This window comes from Podarcis filfolensis (genome assembly GCF_964270895.1).
Source record: "Podarcis filfolensis genome assembly, chromosome: 7".
Taxonomy (NCBI): Eukaryota; Metazoa; Chordata; class Lepidosauria; order Squamata; family Lacertidae; genus Podarcis; species Podarcis filfolensis.
Window position 1 is genome coordinate 2,270,986 of NC_139603.1, and position 23,012 is coordinate 2,293,997.

The 23,012-nt window shown below is 43.2% G+C and overlaps 1 protein-coding gene across 9 annotated transcripts in view; it reads left to right on the forward strand.

Moving 5' to 3' along the window:
* Window positions 1-662: 662 nt before the first annotated feature.
* RALGAPA2 (Ral GTPase activating protein catalytic subunit alpha 2) overlaps window positions 663-23,012 on the forward strand; it is a 188,160-nt gene continuing 165,810 nt past the window's right edge. For 6 of the 9 annotated variants that reach the window (XR_014550911.1, XR_014550912.1, XM_083624410.1 and 3 more), the window contains exons 1-3: window positions 705-1,103; window positions 10,787-10,897; window positions 13,470-13,519. Coding sequence is in view for 6 of the 9 variants with exons in the window: in XM_083624410.1 (XP_083480536.1) it covers window positions 740-1,103; window positions 10,787-10,897; window positions 13,470-13,519 (525 nt within the window). In the remaining 3 variants the exon portion in view is untranslated. Of the gene's footprint in view, window positions 1,104-10,786; window positions 10,898-13,469; window positions 13,520-23,012 lie in introns of all 9 variants that reach the window. The other 3 variants (XM_083624413.1, XM_083624412.1, XM_083624414.1) reach the window with 2 other exon arrangements.

Sequence of the window (23,012 nt, forward strand, 5' to 3'; positions counted from 1 at the left end):
ACTCGATGGGCGTCCTGGTGTTTCAAAGCTCAAGTTTGCCTGATTTGCTAATTAACATTCTATGGCTTTTTAAATGTTTGTGGGAAGGGGGTTATTGCTTTGTTTTTTGTTTTATTATGTATTTGTATTCTCATTTTGTATTTTTCTGTTGTGAACTGCCCTGGGATCTTTGGATGAAGGGCAGTATACAAATATAATAAATGATAAATAAGATGGTTCCTTGCTCAATTTAGCTGAAAGCACGGCTACTCGACAAGTCACAAATTTCAGTGGGGCTTCCCTTCTCAGAAGCACGTTCAGGACTTCAGTAACACTGCGCATTTTATTTCCACAGTACAGTTGCAAGAACTCGTTTCCCAAGTAAATCAATATACTGTGTTAATCAAAAGTGCACAGAGCCAGCAAACCGCAGTTTTAGGTATACAGATTGAATAAACTAACCATAAATATAGGTAACAACTTTTAAAGGTTAGTATTTAAAAAGCGCCTCGAGCTATTAACAGTACAATAATTAAGGAAGGCTGTTGCATATAATTTTTTATCAAAGATGTCGCCTGCAGGGTTGCAAGGACGGAAACTGCTTCCGCGCTGCGAGACAAAGGCGCGCGACCGCGGCGCGCGAGGAAGAGCCTCCTCCGCCAATACTACGACTCCCGGCATGCCCCGCGCCAGCCGAGCTTCCAAAGATGGCCGCCACTGGGCTCGGCTGCTCCGAGGCGCGCGCGCGCTGCGCCGTCGGATGAAGAGAAAGCGAGGCAGGCATTGGTCCGCCCCGGAGAAGAGAAAACCAAGACACGCGCCCGCCCGCGAAAGAGAACAACCGAAGGACCTCCGCGGCGGGTGCTTCCGAGCCTGGCAGCAGTCCTGGCCAGGCCCCGCCCACTTCCCTCAGGAGCGCCGCTGCCTCCCCTCCCCCCTCGCCGCCCCGGCGCGCCCGCCCTTCGCTCCCGGGCTGGGTCTCCCGGCGAGGGCGACGCCCCCCCCAAACTGCCCGGCGATGTTCTCTCGGAGGGGCCACGCCGATGTCAAGAAGTCCACCCAGAAAGCGCTGGACCCGCGGAAGGACGTCCTGACGCGCCTCAAGCACCTCAGGGCGCTGATGGGTGAGTGGGGCAGGCGGGGCGGGGGGGGTCGCCTCCGGAGAAGGGTCCCGGTCGTTCCGCTCAGCGGCGCTGGGTCCCGTCCCTGCCGTGTCAGGTCGTCGTTATCACAGCCATCACTACTTAATGACATGGGCGAGTTGCTTTGCCCAGGGCAGCCCAAAGCGACTTGCAATCGGACAGGCAGGCAAAACCGAACCAAACCCAGAGATAGGTTAGAACCTGGCTCTTTCCTGCCCCCCCCCCGCCAACCTCCAGAGGGGCAGTGGGTCAATGGATCTGGCTGTTAACCAAAAGGTTGGTGGTTAGAGCTCACCCAGGGATGGCTGTGGGTAGCGTTCCTGAATAGGAGGGGGTAGGACTAGATGAATGTCAGGATCCCTTCCAATTCTACAATTCTATGATTCTCACAGCCCCCATATATGCAGTGGGGTGGAAAGAATTTACTGTTGTAAGGAAAGCAATACCATGAACATGGTGTACTTCAAACACAGTTCAAATCCACACAACAGGGTGAGCTCCCATTGCTCTGTCCCAGCTTCTGCCAACCTAGCAGTTCGAAAGTGCACCAGTGCAAGTAGATAAAGAGGTTCTGTGGCGGCGGGAAGGTAAACGGCGTTTCTGTGCACTCTGACTTCCATCACAGTGTCCCGTTGCACCAGAAGCGGTATAGTCCTGCTGGCCACATGACCCAGAAAGCTGTGGACAAACACCTGCTCCCTTAGCCTGAAGCAAGATGAACACCACACCCCATAGTCACCTTTGACTGGACTTAACCATCCAGGGCTCCTTTACCTATTTTTTACTTTGTACTTTAAACACTCACTGCAGTTATGAATGCATGCTAAGTTGAACCAATCTCTGCAGCTAGTGCTTTTGTCTTGCCATGTTTCATGTCTGCACCTAAGGTCTTGCCTGTGACCTCTTCTAACTCTGTTGTTTACATTCTCTTCTCACAAAGAGCTCCCCTTTGTGTGGAGTGTGTGTTGGATTACCCCTCATAACCTACCTTGTTAGAGTACATTGTTGTGATGGGGTATGCGGATCAGCAGCTCTCCATGGAGATAAAAAAAATGGCAGGTGTATTGTAAGCAAGGGACAATGATAGGGTTAACATCCTTGTGCCTCAAACTCACATGCACTAAAAAAAAGTTGCTGGCTTGTTCTGCAGTTTTAAAAAGAAGTGTTTTTTTAAATTTCAAAGTGAATCCTGATTCATGGTATTGCATGTTGCCAGGAGGCAAAAGACAAATCTTGATATAACTAGATCATGATAAGGAAAGGGTTTCTCTGTTCAGTTATTCCAGCTTTTGTTAGTTAAACTTGAAGCAAAAGCATATTGTAGAAATCTAAAACTAGGGTTATGCCCAGCATACCCACTTCCTGTGCTCTCAGCTAGACTGGAAATATGAGCAGTGTCTTCTCCTTGGGGACAATAATATTCTTGCACTCACCCCATGTGCATTCACTGTGAATTTCACAGTTTGTTTTGATCTTGCAATGGTCCCTGTCAGTTGTGTGGATTGTCCATTGCCAGCATGGGCTGAACCGTCTTGCAGAGTCTTGAAGCAGTTCCCCTGGCTCTGAAATCTGAGCTGCCTGGATTATGTCAAGCAGTGGGGGAGGTGGGAGTTGTTGAGTAAAATAAACATCCATTCTACCTAACTTTATCATCCTCCTATGAGTAAACAGAACACTGATCTTCCAGGAAGTTGCATAAGATAATGGCCTAATTCACAGTGTATCCCTGCTGTGCTGCTTCACACTGCAGGTGGGACTCAGCTGTCTCAGTGCTCCATTAGAAAAACACCTGCAAATGGAAAACCAGGAGGGGACTAAGCTTGATACCTTTTCCACAGAATCTAGCTTTATAGGTGGATAATTTTGTGTGTGTTAGGAGATGTATCCATTTAAGTGAGCTCCTACCTGCAGGCTGCAGTAGTTCTGCTTAAACCAGGCTTCCTCAGCCCGCCAGATGTTTTGAGACTACAATTCCCATCATTCCTGACCACTGATCCTGCTAGCTAGGGATCATGGGAGTTGTAGGCCAAAAACATCTGGAGGGCCAAGGTTGAGGAAGCCTGGCTTAGACACATAGGTTTGCCGTGTTAATCAAAGCTAGACCTATATGGTGCAGGAATTACTGAGGCCTATTTAGATAGTGTTCTGAACCGTATCTTGTTGAGGATATTTTAAAGATTATACCAATTTACATGGGAGTAAGGCCTATTTAAATCAATGGAACTTGCTTCTGAGTTGTCACGTATAGGATTGTACTGTATGTTTCCGAACCCATTTTGTAGTCTACAACTGTTTTAAAGTTCCAGAAAGCCCTTGATAAAATGCATTACTAAAGAAGCAGCAATATATCTGCTGGCTCCAATTATCTGAACTGAACTGTCTTATTCAAATATACATTGGTTTATTCTCCAAAGATTTTAGAACAAAATAAACCAAACTGTGAAGTCTTGATGTGCGTAATTAACTTGTTTAATAGCATCGAGAGGAAAACCAGGAATTCACAGGAAAGTATATTGGGTTTGTAGATAGGAGCACTGCAGAGAGTTTGGATGAATAAATAAATATTTTTATAATCTGTTTTGTGGCCAAGGTTAACTCCCATAGTGGTTTACATTTACAATTCACAAAAGGTACAATGTATTAGGGATACTTAGAGGCGTTCATGGCAGTCTCTTCTGGAAGCTGATTACATTATCCAGATTCTAGACTCTTCTATTCAGAGAGAGGGGGATGGAAGGAGCTGTAAATGGATGCAGAGGTTGACTTAGGGAAATATACCAGACCATAGGAGCGTCTCTCCATTGATTTTACTCTATATATTCAGTGCAAGCCTTTGCAGGTTGTGTTTGGTGAGACTTACTCTCTAGTAAGTGTGTTTAGGATTGCAGCCAAACCAAGCTTTTCTTAGCTACAGAATATGTAGTGGTACGTAGCATTCTGTGAAAACCAGTGATCTGTCTGTGTCATATTCACTATCACAGAGAGCCAGCATGGGTTTCTTAAGTCAGAATGGCTTACCTTACCTCCTTTTTCCCCCATGATGGAGAACTGGGACTAAACTAGCAAAATGAATTTCAACAGAGATAAATATAAACTTCTGCATTTAGGTAGGGGAAGCCAGATGTACAAGTTGTGAGAAAGAACTGGGTGTTTTAGTAAAGCTCAGGCATTAAGACAGGTGCATTGAAACATTTTCGCACCAATCCAGATAAGTAGAGCCACAGACTTCTGCATACATACCACTTGTTGGATAAGGAATTTTGGTCACAAATCTGGTCCAGATGTTGATGTTATTCATTTGCACTGTATTGCTTTCATGTGGATGTGCATCTCCCTCCTGGCACAACTCGTAACATGAAAGTACTTGCAACTGGAACTAAATCACGGTGTTTGTATTCTAAATTATTGATATCCTTTTTTTAAAAAAATCCTGATTTTCAGAGACTTTCAGAGTGGTTAAAAAGATAAAAGCTTGAATAGCATAATTCATTATTTAAACGAATTCATTATTTAAACGAAACAAGTAAAATTCCAGCATAAAAACTAATCTGAATGTTTCTGTTAAATAACTTGGGCAAATTAAAAGGTTGCCCAGTAAACGTTGACCAAAGGGAATCTTGCCTGGATAGAACCTTTCATAAATGGGATACCACATCAGCAGTTGGGTGAAGGGAAGTACCGGTAGTCTTTACTGTGCAGGAAAGCATTCAGAGTTCCAACTATTACATGTACTTAAAGCTAGGTAAGAGATGAAAATGAAGAGGATGAGCCAAAAGCTGTGTGCAAGAAATTGGGGTTTGAGGAGGGGTACATTTCTTGCCATATTCATTTGTAACCAATATTACAATTGGAGAATTGAAGCCAGTTCATGGCCCCTGATCTCCATTGACTTAAAGCTGCTTCTGCCTTTTACCTGCATTGTATGATGCACTGATATATGTCTCAGAAAAGTTTGAGAGTGTGTCTGAAGTCTATTTGAGATCTAATAGTATCTTCTTGATGGAGCTAAGTGCAAGTTAAAATGTGAATGTTTGTTCCATTAACTCATCTTAGTCATGTGTTAACCCAGAAAAAGTGCTGTCTGTCTCCTTTTATATCGAGTCATGAATTATTCAGTCTGTTCTGTTGGTTCATGTAAGAATGTTGAATCTATTAGCAGAGCTTCTAACTGTCAGGATGAACCCCAGTGTTTTGCACAAACTCTTCTTTTTTTCCATTATTACTCCTGCCTTGATACTCTTGATGGTCCTCAAGGTCTCTACATTCTTTCTCCTTGTCCGGTACCACCCTAGTACATCCTGCAAAGGATGAATTGAAGCAGAATACAAAATAGATAATAGATAAATAAAAGCATGCAATTTTCTGGCACAGAATACTTTTGATAAGAGTTCCCATAGTTTGGCAATGACTTCAGTTCACCTTGCTTGCTCTTCAAATTATTTTATGTTAACAGTTAAAACAAGTACGTAATGTTATTCTCATATGACTGACTCCTGCCTGATACTTGACCTGGGCTTCCTGTAATTCTCTAACTCCTGATGGCTCATCCAGAAGTATGTGCAGCTCATCTGAGTTCATTTGAAACTGCAAGTCAGCAGCTGCCCCACTGAACTTCCCAGCTGCTTTATAAACTTCAAGTTATTGAAAAGGAAACAGCTCCTATTATATCTGCACTACTTTTTCAGTGAGCTTTTCCATCCACAAGACCCTCAAGCGGATTTTTGGATTCAAGTGAGTGGTGGAGATTATTTTTGTAAACCGCTTTGAGTTGGGGTTGTTGTTTTTTTTTTTTTACAATAAGGTGGTGTATACATTTTATGAAATAACTAAATAAATATGGAAACTTTAGCTATTTCCTTGGTGAGAATCCCCATTTCCAAGCTGCTATTTGCCCTGGGTCCCCAAAAGAAATGGTAGATCCTATTCCAAATCTCCATTGTTTTGTCTGATTGTTTTGCCCTATTCAGGCAATTAAATATCTGGTTATTGTTTTAAGTCTGGGCTTGTATCCATTAAATAATCAATCAATCAATCAGTGGGGTAACTTAATAGAATCAATCTGATTTACCCTCAGGAAATTATCTTTTTCGGCGCAATTTTTATATTTGTTTATAAAGATGAGCATTTAGCTATTCATTCAGTTTGTTTCCAAACAGCCTTATCTAAAATTTCAGTGTCGTTTCGATTATTTTTTAGGAATATAAATCCTTCTGCTTTCTATTCAAAACATAAAACACTTCAAACTTGAGAGTGAGCACTGATAAAAACAGGAAATGTAGTTTAGATATGGTACAAATATGTGGCAATGGAGCACATGAGATCTGACAGTTGGACAGAGCCACCCGCCTGTCAGTGGCCGATGTAATGATGATGCCAGATGATGGGGTTTGTAAAGAGCCCTGCATAGTGCTTTGAAGTGCCACCAATCAGCTGATCTTTTCTGCTTCAAAGCACTAAGTAGGGCTGTTTGCAAGCGGCTTGCAAAGGATCCTTGCTTGACTTAGTGACTTCAAGGATCAGTTTGCTATGGAGTTTCCTGTGGAGAACAGAGTATTATTACAGCTGATCCCAGCTGTCTTGCTCAGTGGATTGGTGGTGACAACAAATCTCCCTTACCAATGCAAATTAGGAGTGCACTTGAAGGCTCCTGCTTGTGCATTGGCAGCTCATTCTCACCTGCTCCTCACCTGATGTCACATCAGGTGTGGGGCCAGGTTAGGCCTGGGCGATATATCAATATATTGCCCAGGACCGTTATGAGGAGCAGACCGCAATGTTGGCTTCACTCAACGGTATATTGCTGGTGAAACCGCCACCGCTCCTGAGTCTCCCTGCTAGCAGTGTCCGCTGAAGGGGGTTAAGAGTTCCTTCCTCCAGCGGGCGCTGCTAGCAGAGGGACTCAGGTGCGGCAGCAGTTTCACCAGAGATATAGTGCTGAGTGAAACCACCATCCCACTCTGCCCTCATACGACAGAGAGGGAGAAACAAGCTGTATCAGTGAGGTGCCGACACAGATTGTTCCTCCCTCTCCATCTTTAAACTGCTTAACTGAGGACTGTGCAGCTGCCAACAATGACCAACCTAGCAATGACCAACCTAGACAGCATCTTAAAAAGTAGAGACATCACCTTGCCAACAAAGGTCCGTATAGTAAAAGCTATGGTTTTCCCAGTAGTGATGTATGGAAGTGAGAGCTGGACCATAAAGAAGGCTGATCGTCGAAGAATTGATGCTTTTGAATTATGGTGCTGGAGGAGACTCTTGAGAGTCCCATGGACTGCAAGAAGATCAAACCTCTCCATTCTGAAGGAAATCAGCCCTGAGTGCTCACTGGAAGGACAGATCGTGAAGCTGAGGCTCCAATACTTTGGCCACCTCATGAGAAGAGAAGACTCCCTGGAAAAGACCCTGATGTTGGGAAAGATGGAGGGCGCAAGGAGAAGGGGACGACAGAGGACGAGATGGTTGGATAGTGTCTTCGAAGCTACAAACATGAGTCTGACCAAACTGCAGGAGGCAGTGGAAGACAGAAGTGCCTGGCGTGCTCTGGTCCATGGGGTCACGAAGAGTCGGACACGACTAAACGACTGAACAACAACAACAACGTGCAGCTGCCCTTGCCTCAGTTGAGCATTTAAAGGAGTCTCCAGCCCGGTGCTGGTTCCCGCAAGCCACCAGTGGGGCGGGGACTCTGAAACTGCTCTGCTGAGGGGAACATGGTTGCTGCTCCCTGCAGTGAGCAGTTAAAGGAGCTCTGATGCTCTCATCGCTCATGCACGAGTGGTGGGAGTACTGGGCCTGTCTGAGCGGGGGGGGGGGGGAGAAACCTTACCTCTGCTCAGCTGAGCAGCGCAAACTAGCTCCGTTGTCCCAGCCTGCGAGCCTGGGTAAAACCGCCTCAGCTCTTGAGGCAAGTGTGGGCAGAGGCAAGTGCACTTTCCCCCCCAACCGCGATGTTTGGCTAGCGATACAGTGTGATGTTGAAAAGCTGATATCACCCAGCCCTAGGCCAGGTAGGTGTGGCCCCATGGTCTTAATTGGGACCTGTGACCAAAATATAGATGGGTTTTTATGCTCATGCGGGGAAAGTTAATACAAGCAGTGTTTACTTTGTATTTCATTATCTGCACTATATCCTGGGCTTGCATGTGAACTTGGAGCCAGTTATAGAATTTTTTATTTTTTTTTATTCAATTTATATACCACCCTTCATTTGTAGATCTCAGGGCAGTTCACAACTGTATGTAACATAAAAATATAGCATTGGTATGAGAATATCTGGTATATTATAATTAATATAAGTTGGAATTGCAATTCTATATGTAAAATGCTTCGCATTAATCCTATCAATTGAGAAGCACACTGTTCCAAGGGTGCATTGGCCACAGATGGAAGGGAAATGGCAGAAGCAATGCAGTAAATAAAATTATCATTTATGTAATGTTTGAGGACTAAAAATTACAGCAAATACTGCTTGTATTGACTTGTATGATTTCTGTTCCTGACCTCAAATGAACATGTGAATTGCAGGAATTCCTACTCCCATGTGTAGTGGAGTTTTTTGACATCTCTAGTCTTAACTGTGGTTCACTGAAATAAGCGAACCAGACGTTGATGTTTAGTTAAATAAACCATTGTTCAAATTAGTTCTGCTTCTGAGTAATAACTGTAGTTATCTTTTAAAAAATGTAAGTGAAAGCTTCCAACTTCCTCCTTGCAGTCACAGTGAGAAGGAGCGGGGGGAGCTTGTGAACCTGATTCTTTCCTAGGCTATTACAGTAATGCTGAATCATACGTTACTATTATGTACATATGTAACTACTGTGTGGTAGAATCTAATTTTATTTATTTGAACAGCAAGCCTTTGTTAAGTTTCCAGCAGTTGCAAGGATGGCCAAGGAAGATGAGCTTCTTTGGAGAGCTTGTTTCATGGTTGTGCATCTGTAGTGGGCATTGCTCTTTGGGTTCACAGTTCCAGTCTACAAAACCATGCACAGGGTTTGTTAAAAGGCAGTAGCTGCAATGGGGAGCTTGATATGAGAGACTACGACCTAAAATATGTTGAGTCCCTCCCCCTTATAGCTGTATAGGAAATAAGAAACAGTTCTTACAAGCCCAAAATCCATTGTACAGCTGTGTTATAAGTGAATAATTTTTAAAGGAAGCTCTACACAGAATGTATTTCAGTAGTTTGGCCATTGTTTTGTTGCAGTTTAGATCAAAGTGACAATGTCCCTGTGTTCCTGCCTTGGGCACAAAGCATTGTCTGATCTGACTGGAAGATTGTACACATGCCTGCCACTTTAATCTCCCAAAGCAGTATCTTTTTCCTAATGCAGAGAAGGTGGCAGGACAATGCTCAGCGGGGTTATAATTTCCCTAAAACTGAACTGTATTTTTTTCCTTTCATTTTTATTTATTAAATTTATATCCCACCCTTCCTCCTGCAGGAGGAACGATACGACAATATATATTTTATTATGTTAATGTCCTACCTTCCTTCCATGTTGCTTAAGTTGGTGTACATGGTTCTTTTCTTCCCATTTACACCTTGGTCTTCAAGGCCCTACTACTCCAACACTCTAATGTCCTCCCCACCTTCTACAGATCACACAGATGGTTAGTGTATGTTGTGGTCATAGGGTTGGATTTGGTGAAGGGTCATTAGGCCTAATCTCATCCTGCACATAATCTGTGCATAGATTAGCTTGGTCCAGTCCATGATGTACTGTGATGGTGGAAAGGCACACTACAGTAAAGTGCATGAAGAGCAAGTGTCTTCAGAAGATGTAATTGATGGAGTCAATTATGGAGCCTTATGATAAAGTGAATGCATTGTGAGGAACCTCAATACAGCAGCCTAGTTTCTCCACAGGTCATAAGTACCAATAATTTCTGATCCAGTGCTAGGAAATGTGGGACTATTTCTTGATGCCTGATGCAGTTGTCCAGCCTGGAAACCACTTGCACACACCATTTTGTGTGAATGGTTCTTGATCTAATAGGGGAGATACACATGAAAATAAACTTATCGTGCACTCCAATCTCACTGGAAGGGATGTAAGAGGATTTAAATTTTTTTTCTATTTATCTAAACTTCTGATTATCTGAATGTTCACCTTAAGGTCAGGGTAAGACTGTCTGGCAAATAAGTCTTCAGATGTGACTAGCTTACAAACTTCTTATTTGTTTGCCTTTCTGCATATATCTGTCAATATTTTGTGACATATTGGCAATCTGAAGGAAAGAGTGGTCCTGTTCTTTTACACTTTATAATAGCTTCTCTGCATGGTTGCTTAGGGGAGGCCTTTACCCATCTAAGGCAAGCAGACCAGTGGCTATAGTTTCAGTATAGTGATATGAGATGAAACTTTGATTATAGGATCTAGAATAAGGGCTTAAAAAATAGGTAACATTTATTTTATTCAGGATGTTGCAAAGAGATTACCGGTATGTGACTTCAATAGCTGAAGTCTTGAATGTTAGGTGTGTTTAAGATCAAGCCATTTGAACACTGCCACCTTATGCATTGTACCATGTATTTCTATTAATACTTCTAGTGTTATTTTCCTGCTGCTTTATTTTTCTGTAGAGGTTTTAATTCTAAATTTCTATGCTGATGATGTTCTCCTTTTTCACACATGTTTTGTTTTTTACTTTTACAGATGCTATAGAGGGAAGTGAACTTAAACAGTTTTTTGAAATTAACTATTCTCAGATTTATTTTATCTTCTATGAAAATTTCATAACACTGGAAACTAGCTTGAAACAAAAAGGTAAGAATTTTAAGTGGCTTTGTTTGTTAGTATATTCTTTTAAGTTGCTTAATACTCACCTATGCATACTAGACCCCAAAATCCACTCCTTGTCATATCTCTATATAATAAAAATGTAAGAATGTCACCACACAGCCCACATTGGAGGACATGTGCTGCCTCATCACAATCCTGAATTTGCCTGTATCAGAGTTAGGTGGGGCGGGGCAAAGTGAAGGCAGGTTGCCAAACAGCAGTGGCCGTGGCAGTGGAGCAATACAGGAAAAACGGGGGAAGACTGGCGATTTTTAACAATGCAGAGGTTTGAGTAGAGCAAGTGGGTTTGATACTGAGCAGAGAGAAGTGGCAGTTCAAAATAAGGTTTGAGTACAATGAGAACAGTTTGGAGAGGCTCTGTTGTGTTAGCTTTTTGGTGTCAGCCATCTCTATTTCTCCTTGTTAAAACTGGTTTGTTTCAAATTTTTAAAAAAGTGTCCTTCATCCCTGCTTTATTTAAACCTCTGTTGTTATTTAAAACAGCCATTTTCCCCTTTCAGCATCCATCTGTGTAAGAGCTAAAGGATGTAAAGCCCTCAAATGCTCCATAGTATCTTCACACATGTTAGGAAAGTTCAGCAAACCTAACAGCAAGTGCTAGCACCATCATCCTTTGGAAAACTTTGTTGCAGCTGTTCAAACTTTGTTGTCAGCTCATGAAAAAATTGGTTGTGAGGCTCCTGGCAAGTCATTTAAACAACTCAATCTAGCTTGGGGCAAAAAAAAAAAGGTTTTTATTTATTTGTAGTATGTGACAGTTTATTAAGATGTAGCCCTGCTTAGCATGCACAAGAAGCACATCTTCCCCTCCCCAAACACATTTTAATGTGATTGCAAAAAGGAGGCAAAACTTTTGCTATTAAAATATTATGTCCTTAGAAGTGTAAGATACTTTTATTTGCATTCCCTTTACACACTTGTGTGATTGTACTTAATACACACAGGTCCCGCTATCCAAACACAATGTGTTCTCTGGAAATAGTTCGTTAGACAAGCATTTGCATAAAAAATCAATGATTTCTACTTATTCCTATGGGGACATTTCTAATGTGTTCATGACTGCAACATTTTGACTTCCAAAGCTCCCCTGCCCCCACCCCCCGGAAAACCCTCTGAAACTGTACTGAAGTACAGATCACTAGAGTTTAATATAGTACAGTAAATAATTAAAAGGCAAACAAGGAGGATGGAAAAAATGCTCTCTGATTTGTCTGATTGCTTCCCCTCCGTCCCCCTCTCTCCATTCCTCAGCCAACCTGCAAAAGTGAAACAAGGAAGTAAAAAATATTTTCTGTTCATATATCTGAATATGTGGTGTGTATAGTGAGTTTGGGGTACTAATTCCTCATGTTTGGATAAGTGATTTTTTACATAGGAAGTGTTTAGGAAGTGGGACCTATGTGTATTCATTTTTAAGTGTTTATGTGCATTTCATAAAGCTTTTGTTAAATTGTCTCAGTTATTTTGATTGTATCAATTGCTGCCCTGTGGCTGAACAAAGCCCCTGGGACCAGACAGGTTAAATTGATAAGGAGGAGTGTAGGAGCCTCCAATTCCAAGTCCTGGCACCCCATTAAAAATTTCTGATAAAATCTAAATCCTATTCAGCTACAAATAAGTCCTTATTATATCTTTTTAAATTACCCATGAGGAAATGTAAATATCTAAACTTATCAAACACAAATACTATATAGTATTAATTTGCTGAGAAGAATCGTTAAGTGGTATATCTTTTTTCAAAATGACAAGATAACGCGGGCCTAGGATAGCTCATTGGTAGAGCAGGAGACTCTTAAGCTCGTGGTTGTGGGTTCGAGCCCCTCATTGGGCAAAAAATTCCTGCATTATAGGGGATGGGACTAGATTACAGTGTGGTCTCTTCCAACTCTGCAATTCTACGATTCTACTTCAGCTTATTAAAAAGGAAAGTATGGCTGGTCTAGGGATAGACTGTATGCTGCTATAGAAAGTTTAATATATACTGTAGTTTGTTTTTGGCTACTGCTCATGGTTGCTGAGGAGAGAGCTTAACCACAAGACCCAGTTTGGAGAACATGCTAAGCTAAACCTTGCTCAGTGTTTAGTGGGAGCAAAAAGGACCAGGGAAGAGCAAAGCTTCCAGGGAGCCTGAACATTTTCACAGTCCTGGAAAACCATAGTTTGAGTTACTGTGTCATGAAAACCAGGCCAGTATTTTCTCCTGAATATTGGACCCCTCTTCATTTTGCTTCCCATTACATCCCAGTTTCTCTACTCACTAAATATTCCTTAAGACATAACGTGTGTGACAGAGAGCCTTTTTGTGGGCTGTCAGTTATTAGAGCAAACGGTTGAAGGAAAGAAGCTTAGATTTATCTTTAACTTTTTTCTGACACTGTACGCTTACAATACTGCTCCTTCGTACTGTTGCATACTTTTGTGTAGTAGATATGTGAGCAGAGCACTGAATTTGAAAGCTAGCAGTCTGATGGGATTTATTAACAGAGTAGCGTATTGTATTTATCCATACTGACTGGAAACATTCCTTTTCTCCCAGGGAATAAGTCACAAAGGGAGGAGCTGGACTCCATTCTCTTTCTTTTTGAAGTAAGTTATCACATTTCAGTACTTACTCAACATTATGGTTCCTTCATGATTATAGTGAATAAGTTACATTTCTGACAAACATTTATTTCCTCACAAACTGTAAAGTGAGATTTATGGCTATTTTCCTCTATTTTAAATTGTGGGCAGACCCTCTCTTTCTCACATTCAGTTTGTGAGTGATTTAAAGAAAAATAGCCTGACATCTAGTCCCTATCACACTTCCAGTGACTTAACTGGAAGTGTGAGGTGGGATTAGAAGACTCCCTGCATTTTATGTCTGTCCTGCAAGGGCATTGAGTTTCTAACTCTTGTAGAGCAAAAGCTATGAGGCAGAATCTGTAGGCACCATTCAAGGCTATTGCTTTTTGAGAGATGAGCCACTTCCACTTCAGTGTTTTTAGTCAATGATTGAAGTCGGAGCTGTGATTGATGATTGGCGTTTTTGCAAGGCACTTGGCCCTTCTCCATACTTGTTGTCTGAAAGACCAAAGAGCTGTCTGTAGCGAATGGATAAAGAACCCCCTGACCTGTGCTGAAACAGGGCGTCTACTTCTGGCTTCAATGTGTCACTGTTACTTGGTCACTTCTGCTTCTTAAAAGCATAATTCACCAGGGAGGACAAGCTTCACAGGTTCACCTTGGCTGGAAACCAAGCCGCCACCACCACCACCACACCTGGTTCATTTTGAAGGGATTTGCTTATTCTTTATAAGTGATTGTTGTACACAGAAAGTAATTAGAAAATTCATGATTGTAGTGTAGCTTAGACTGGGCAGTAGCATATCTGCCCAGAAGCAAAGGATAGCAGCAAAGCTGGGTGTTTGTGCTATTTCTAACTCAGGTTTAATTGCATGGTAAAAATGTGGGATTTTTTGTCTCAACATATAAACATTTTAAAAATTGCTCTGCGAATGCAAATAAAATCCATGTTGCAAAGTGGAGATGGTATTATAGTTTAGAAAACCCTGCAAAGGGGGTGAGCGTTGATAGACAGTAGTGTATGACAACCATGAAGTGCAGTCCAATGTTTTCATCCAGTTTCTTGGTGGTAGTGTTCCTGGGTTTGGTTTGGTTTGGTTTGGTTTGGTTTGGTTAAAGAAAATTGATTTGGGGGAGCTCTCACATGGATCCTAGTAGCAACATGGGGGAAAGGGGGTTAATTGTTTTCCCAATTAAAGACTGTTTTCCCTCAGATGAACCTGCTCAGGCTCAGAGATCTTCTGTGGAGGCCCTTTTCTTGGTCCCGCCACCCTCACAGGCACACTTGGTGGGGACACGGGAGAGGGCCTTTTTGATGGCTGCTCCCAGACTTTGGAACTCCTTTTCTAGAGAAGTTAAACTGGCTCCTTCCTTGTTGTCCTTCCACCAGCAGATGAAGACTTCTTTGTTCCAACAGGCCTTTAGAAAAGGGCTGGTGCTGTGATATTTTTATTGTACTGATCTGTATGTTTTAATTGTGTGTGTGTGTGTGTGTGTGTGTGTGTGTGAGAGAGAGAGAGAGAGAGAGAGAGAGAGAGAGAGAGAGAGAGAGAATGAATTCCGTTACTCTTTTTTCATTATGGCCCCCCCCCTATGATTTTTGTTGTTGTTGTTGTTTTAAATTTTTTTTTTAATTTCAAGTAATAAAACATACCCATACAAGGAAAACAGGGCCTGATAGTTCTACAGAAAAGAAAGAAAAATAGCAGCTGATGGTTGTAGTTTTAGATGTTCCAAGAAAGGCAATCAAATGAAAGCATCTCTCCATAAGGTTCTATGAGTTGATGGAGAGTGAAAACCATATTTGATTGTCTTAATAAAAACGAAAAAGGATACCTTGTCATATAGATGGTGTGAGTCTTTCCCACCCCCAGATCAATATTCCTTTTCTGAAATAGCTAATTTGTCTATAAGCATGATGTCTCATACTTGCAAAATCCAGGCTTCAAAAAGATTTGCAGTTAAAGTTTTCCAGTATTTTTGCAATCACAAATCTAGGTGCTGCTAATAAATGGAGGATGAGGTCTTTATTTCTTATGTTATCAATTTGAAGTAAAATAAGGTATTACAGCTCATTTTGGGTCTGGTTGTAGCAATTTCCCCATCATTTGATTAATTGTCTGAAAAACTTACCAAAAGAGAATAATTTTTGGGCCAAACCACCACATGTGCACTAGAGAACCAGGCAAATTGCCTAGCCAGTAGCAAAGGCTGGATGTGTTACGTTTAATTCTGTATAATCCAGACCCTCCAAGTGTCCCTATTTTCCAGGGACAATCCCAGATTTACAGAAGCCATCCCAGTTTGTGATTTGATCCTGGAATGTCTATGTAGCCACATGGTATATCTTTAAATATAAATTTTATTTCTGGAGCTGTAAGGGGCTTTTCACAAGTGTAGAAGTCTCTGCGCTTAAATAGTCCCACTCTTGCCCACCTAGCAAACGAGCCTGATTGGGGTTTTTAGTTGTTGTTGTTATCTGTAAGCCACCTTGTGTTCCTGTCAGGAAAAAAGACGGGATGTAAATAAATATAACAATGACAACAACAGGATATATTTTTATTAGGGGTTCCAACTCTTTTTGCTAAAAACAACAACAAATAAAACGGTGGCTGTTTGACCTGTGCTGATTGCATTACTGTAGTTATTATGACTATAAATAATAGCTGATTCTTGCTTTTAAACAGTTTAATCTTGAATATCTAAGCATGGACATCTGAACCTTTCTTGCTGTAAATTTATTTTAATCACCACTAACCAACCATCTGAAATACCATGCCTAGCTGTGCACTTCATGTACTGTTCCCCTTACTTCAGTTGATGCATGTTCTGTATTGGGATGGGAGACATGGGTCCCTGCAGAGATTGCTGGATTCCAGCTCCCATCATCCCTGACCATTGGCCCTTGTCAGATGTCAGTGGTGGTTGCTCGTGAGTAACCAGGCAGGACTCCGACCTGTCTTTTACAGGTTTTATTTTGGTGCAAAACTATTTACAGTGCAGAGCCATCAGTTCATGTCTGCCTCAATCGCTAGCAGAATCCGGGAGTGGTCGTTTCCGGGTCCTCCCCCAACATAAGAGCTTAGTCACCCCCAGCCTTTTCCTTCCTTCTTTGCATTTTACACCTCTGCGCAAGGTGGGCGACAGAAAAGGCATACTTCCCTCCTGGCCGGCTTGGCAAGGAGCGGTGCCGAGGCTCCCAGCAGCATTCTCTAGCCCTTTCCCCTCCTTTACCTGGGAGGTGTGGCTTTCTCCACCCTCAGACTGCCGAGTTGTGGCACTGGGGCTCCCAGCAGCATCCTCTGGTCCCTTCCCCTCTTCCCCACTGGAGGTGTGGCTTTCCCCACCACAGGAAGAGGAACTGCTGCTCAAGATTTTTGGAGGTTCCCTGTATCCCAACTGCCCCTCTGCCTCCCTTCCCTGTTCTGATGGCAGTCCCCTGACAGCCGTCTTGGTTTCAGCAGTTTATACTTGGAGCCCAACATAATCCAGAGTGAGACAGGTTTCCGATTCCTGATCTACAGTAGCACAACCAATTTACACCTCGTGAAACTTTAGTTTTGTTCTTTGTTGGGGTTAGGCTTGGTACTGGGGGAGAGCAGGGTTCTTTTGCCTTTATAAAAGCTGTTTGGCAGGCAGAAATTCTAGTATGGAAATACTATTAAGAATGCCTGGAAATACTATTAAGGGGGAAATTATTTCTTGTTTGTGGCCACTTGTTTATTTTTTGGCTCTGTACACCACTTGCGAAAGACGATTCAAATTTTCATATACCGTATTTTTCGTCCCATAGGACACTCCGTCCCATAGGACGCACCTAGCTTTTTGGGGGGGAAATAAAGGAAAAAAAAATTCCTTTATTTCCCCCCCCCCAAACCAGGTCGGGGAAACCGAACCAGGTCGAGGAACAGCAGGATGGCGGCGCTGCGCCTCCTTGCTGTCCCCCGAGCTTGTGGGGCTGGCCGATGTCTGTCCGGCGGGCGGCGTGCTCTGCTTCAGGGCGTCCTTTGCGCCGGGCGGCAGGCTGCTATCCGCAGTGTAGGGAGCCCTGCGGGACCTCCCGCAGGGCTGCCTAGGCTGCGGATATATTCCCGAAGCGAGGGGCGCTCTGCTTTCAGCGTGCCTGGCGCTGCGGGAAGCAGGCTGCTATCCGCAGCCTAGACAGCCCTGCGGGAACTCCCGCAGGGCTGCCTAGGCTGCGGATGTCTTCCTGAAGCCTGGAGAGCGAGAGGGGTCGGTGCGCACCGACCCCTCTCGCTCTCCAAGCTTCAGCGAAAGCCTGCATTTGCCCCATAGGACGCACCCAGATTTCCCCTTCATTTTTGGAGGGGAAAAAGTGTGTCCTATAGGGCGAAAAATACGGTAACACAAAAGTATATTGTACTAATGTGTGTCCCCTTTTCACATTCTACGTATAGAGTACTGTGCTGAAAAGAATCTATTGGTACTCCTGCTAACAGAACTACGACTCTTCCCTTTACCTTACATGCCAGCTTGGAACAGCGCAGTGAGCCCCAGTAAGAACCCTCAAGCTGCAGAGGTGCACATATGTTGGTTGGCCTAAAGTGCCTCTGTAGCCTAAGTCCAAATGAACTTTGTGTTAGTCCCCTAATTTATAAAAAACTGCTTTAACAGTCATCTGAAATACAGTATGCAAATACTGTAAAAAACATATAATAAAATACTTTATTTTGCTTTAACTGCTTCAAAGGGTTTGTGATACAATCTGTGATACAATCTGAATAGTTCTAGATGCATGCCCTTACTTTTTAGTTATATTGCTTTTGGCTTTAAAAGTCTCTTAAACGTTTTTAATACTTAGAAGGCATTTACTTGAATCCTCTCAGCAAGGCCTAATGATTTCATAATGGTGGCTGCTTCATTTTTTACAACTTTTTTTTTCCTTTCAAAAATCTGCAGGCAGGTTATTATTGCCATAACCATCTGACATGTGTGTTTAGTTTTGCTCATTCATTCAGCCTAAAGAGAAATCCTGTGTAACCTGAATGCTTACTTCCAGCAGTTAAAAAATAATTGATAAATTAATAGTATTATCCTATAGTTATTATTAGAATTGTCCTTTGGAAAGGAGCTGTTATAAGCCCATTATGGATCCTTCAGAGCAAATGCAGGATGGAGAAACAGTGTAAATGTCGTCTGAATTAAACATTTGTGTTTCTATACCCTAGCAAATTAAGCTAATTGGTTGGTTGGTTGGCATATTTCATCCTGTGTCAGCAGGAATAAAACTTTCCCCATGTTCTATTTTAATTAGTTAAACAGTTAATTAGGATTATTAATGTTTGGCATCTGGAATCAGAATTGAACTACATCCCAGATGAGTAAACAGATTTACATAATTATTGTACATTTTGAAACACTTGCTTATGTGTGAGTGGTGTTAATAACATTTCACAAATTAGCTTTAAATATCTTAGGTCTCCGAGATGAATAATTCTTCTGTTTGCATTAAAAGTAAATGTGTGGTGTATCTCAAGGGCACAACTCATGCCTGCCCTTAACCATAGCTGCTTCAGAGGAACCACTGGCCCTGGCAGAAAGATGGGAAGAATATCACTGGAGAACTAAGAATTCCCCCAAGTAAGAAAGTGCAGATGGCCTCACAAAGTGTGTGGGTTTACAGTGCTCTCAATCTCTGCTTGCTATCCAGTGCTTCACACGTAGAAGCTGGTGTGTCAGGTTGTCCTCAGACACTTCACTCACTGATCTTTCAGTTTCCCTGTCACTCTCTTACCAAGTTTCTCTTTCATCCTTAGTCCCTCAGTGCAGCTAGTACCGACCTTTTGCATAAAACGGTATTATAACTTCTGCAAGACACACAGTTTTAGGACGATTTGTAGCATATACTGCAGTGTGTTATATGGGAGGGGGAAGGTGCCTTTGAAGACTACAGGCGTCCCCCCACTTACACAGGGGCTACATTCCGGGGCCCCACTCACATAACTGGACCAGTGAAGCCTCTATAAAGCCACTGCTTTTTAGCTTTCTCTCCTGCTCTCTCCAGTCCAAACCAAAATATCTAGTGTTGAAACTCTGGGGTTGGCTGGAGGACACACAGAAAAACTGTGACTGCTTTGCTGCTTGGCACATCAGCTGTTAGGCAGGGAAAGTAAGCAGCCTAAAAAAAGGCCTGCTGTGCCTCAGGTCTCTTCAGAGCTTCCTCCAGCCTCACTGATGTCCTCTTATGGCCCCAGGGAAGGGCTCCTGGCAAGCCACATGGACTCTCCAGCTCTCTCTCGACATTTCCTGGTATGATTCTCTTTATTTATTTATTTCCCAGCTCTGTGTGTATTCATGGTTGCACACAAGTAGAATGCACGTAAGTGGGGGATGCCTGTACTTTGAAACAAAAATAACACTATTGTAGCATGTTAAAAACTAATGACTTTTGTCTTAAGGTTTTGTTGACTAAAGTCCATTTCATCAGTTGTATGAAGGGTTATCCTACATATAGACCTGACCACTCATTAAAAAAACCCAGATAGCAGACATCCTGGCATTGGTAAGCCAACCAACACATGTAGTATGGTAACATTTACTTGTGCCAATTCAATCCACAAGTGATATAACAATTAAGCAGTTTTAACTTGAAAATACAACTGGTCCAAAATGCAGTTGTTAGGCTATTGAATGAAACTGAACTAATGGGAAATTTTGCCAATTTAAAAATAGTTTTGTTGGCTTCTGGTCTGTTACCAAGCACAATTCAAAGGTGCTACAGTGGAACCTTGGGTTGTGGACGTAATCCGTGATGGAAGCACGTCCGCAACCCGCAGCGTTCGCATTCTGAAGCGCCGCATCTGTGCAGGCGCTGGCACAATTTGGCACTTCTGCATAGGCATGAGCGGCAAAACCTGGAAGTAACCCGTTCCGGTACTTAGGGGTTTCCCGCGGTCTGCAACCCGAAAACACGTAACCTGAAGCGTCCATAACATGAGGTATGACTGTAGTTTTAATCCTAAACACTATACAGTTTACAGCCTAGATATGTAAAGGTTCACTTCCTCTAACACAAATATGCACAATTACAAAGATGACCTTTTTCCAAGAGCTCCCAGTATCAAGGATCAGGTAGGTAATCACCAGAGGAAGTGCCTTACCAGTCATGGCACGGGACATTGTCCTCAGGCCTTAAGTGTTTAATCTGGAGGATGCTACTGTAAAATGATTCTATTATTTTAATCTGAGCTGTTATTTAATGTTATTTTTGTATTTTAAATAATTAAAATGTTATATTTCAAATTTGTAAGCTGTCTTTGAATGGCTTATAAATAAAAAGGCAGGGTAAAAACATTTTAAATAAAGAAACCTAAAATAGTACACCAATTCACATACCGTATTTTTCGCCCTATAGGATGCACTTTTTCCCCTCCAAAAATGAAGGGGAAATGTGTGTGCGTCCTATGGGGCGAATGCAGGCTTTCGCTGAAGCCTGGAGAGCCCCACCGCCAGCCCCACAAACTCGGGGGACAGCGGGAGGCGCAGTGCGCCTTTCCCGCTGTCCCCCAACTTGGTTAGCAGGCTGGCGGGGGGGAGAAGCCTGCTCCTCCCCGTCGCCAGCCCCGCAAACTCGGGGGACAGCAGGAGAGGCGCAGCGCGCCTTTCCTGCTGTCCTCTGACTTGGTTAGAAGGCTGGCGGAGGGCTTCCCCCTCCTCCAGCCCCGCAAGCTCCCAGAGCGATGCCAAAGCTGCACGCAGCTTCGGCATGGCTCTGGGTCCCGCTCTGGGGGAGGGGGAAGCTCGGGCTTCCCCCGCCCCAGCCCCGCGCCTGGGGGGGATAATTTTTTTTCTTTATTCCCCCCCCCCAAAAAAATCTAGGTGCGTCCTATGGGCTGGTGCATCCTATAGGGCGAAAAATACGGTAACTTGTGGGTGCAAATAATGGGTGTTATAACCAACAGTCGAACTCACAATCTTCAGTGGGGAGGTGGTGGATTCAGAGGTGGAATTGGAATAGGAGAGGTCCTGCCCTTAGAGCAAGCCGTGGGGCAAGTGGAACCCATTTTGTCTGGCCTGAGGAATTTGTGTTGCTCTCCCCTGATTCCAAGGACAACAGCTCAGAGGCCCCAGTGGACCCACAGTTTTCCCTGCTGCCATCATGGCTGTTGAAGCAGACATGGAACTTTCCAACTAAAGAGGTTTCTCTTAACGGCATTTGAGCTGTGGTTCTGTTTAAGGCTCAGTCTGAGGTTGGCTGCTGCTGAAGTTTTAATAATGTATTTGGGTTTATTTTAACCCAGATTGGGGATGGCTACATAATGCTGGATATGGGAAAAGAGGATTATTGCAGTTCTTCTTAGCATAACATCTAAATGCTTTAGATTATCTGTAATTAAATGAAGTATCATCTGGTAAGAAATATGTTCACATTTAATTGTTTTAAAGATTTAAAAAAACTCCTCTGCTTATCAGAGCAGCTTGTCTATGTCAGAGTTATGCTTCACATTATTCTTAGTCATGCAATAGCCTGGAGGAAAGAGGCCTATGAATCAAAGAACTGACAGATCCCCTGATGTATTTCTTTGACATAATACCTAATTTTTATTTCAAGGGTACTAATGGATTTCCATATGAATAAAGTACAGCATAAAAAGGAATATTCTGCACCACGGGGTTTCTTAAGTTATTTTGTATATCTTTACTCTGAAAATAAAAACAAAATGTCACTAGCTATTTGGAGTTCACTGCCATATATATATTTATACTGGAAGAGGTCTTTCGCTTTTGTTAGACACAAATGCCTAAGGCATATGTTTCTTGTCAGCTCAAGGTGTGCAAAATCATGTGTTAAGGATACAAGCATAGCATACTGACAGTGGGTGAAAGTCAACTAAATCATACTTCAAATCAGGTCTGGCCCACCCATGAGACAAGGTGAGGCCATCACCTCAGGCGGCAGTTGTGGCCTCCAAGGAGCATTGCCACTTGCCGCCCCCTCCTCTGCACCTCTCCTCATGCATGCACACCTCTGCAGTGGGAGGGCATGGTTTGGTGGCACCCAGGACAGGGCACGGAGGGTGAATGGAGCCTGCCAGCCCAGCCCTTGCCACCAACACCACTGGAGCAACTCCACCCCAAGCCACTTTGTGAGTCTGGGGTGATCGCACCCTTACAGAGTGGCTCGGGCCTGGCAGGGAGAAGGATGCAAGGGTTCATGGCTGTTGCATCCTTCTCCCACTGCCCTGCTAGCCCCCAGCCTTGCAAAGCAGCACAGGGCTGGTAGGGTGGTGTGAGCAGCAGCCCCCATAAAAATATGCCTGGGGCCGTCGCCCCGGCAGCTCCCCCCATGCTACACCCCTGTGCCTCTGCCTCCTTTGCACCCACCCACCACCTCTTCTACATACCCACCTGCTGCCACTGCCTCAGTTTTTCCTCCTGAGCTCCCTGACCATACCCTTCTGTTGGAGAAAGAGCTGTGTGTCAAAGCACCTTGCCCTCCACCTTTATAACTACCCTGCTAATCCCTCGCAGGAGCAGTGCAGTGCTTTGTTAT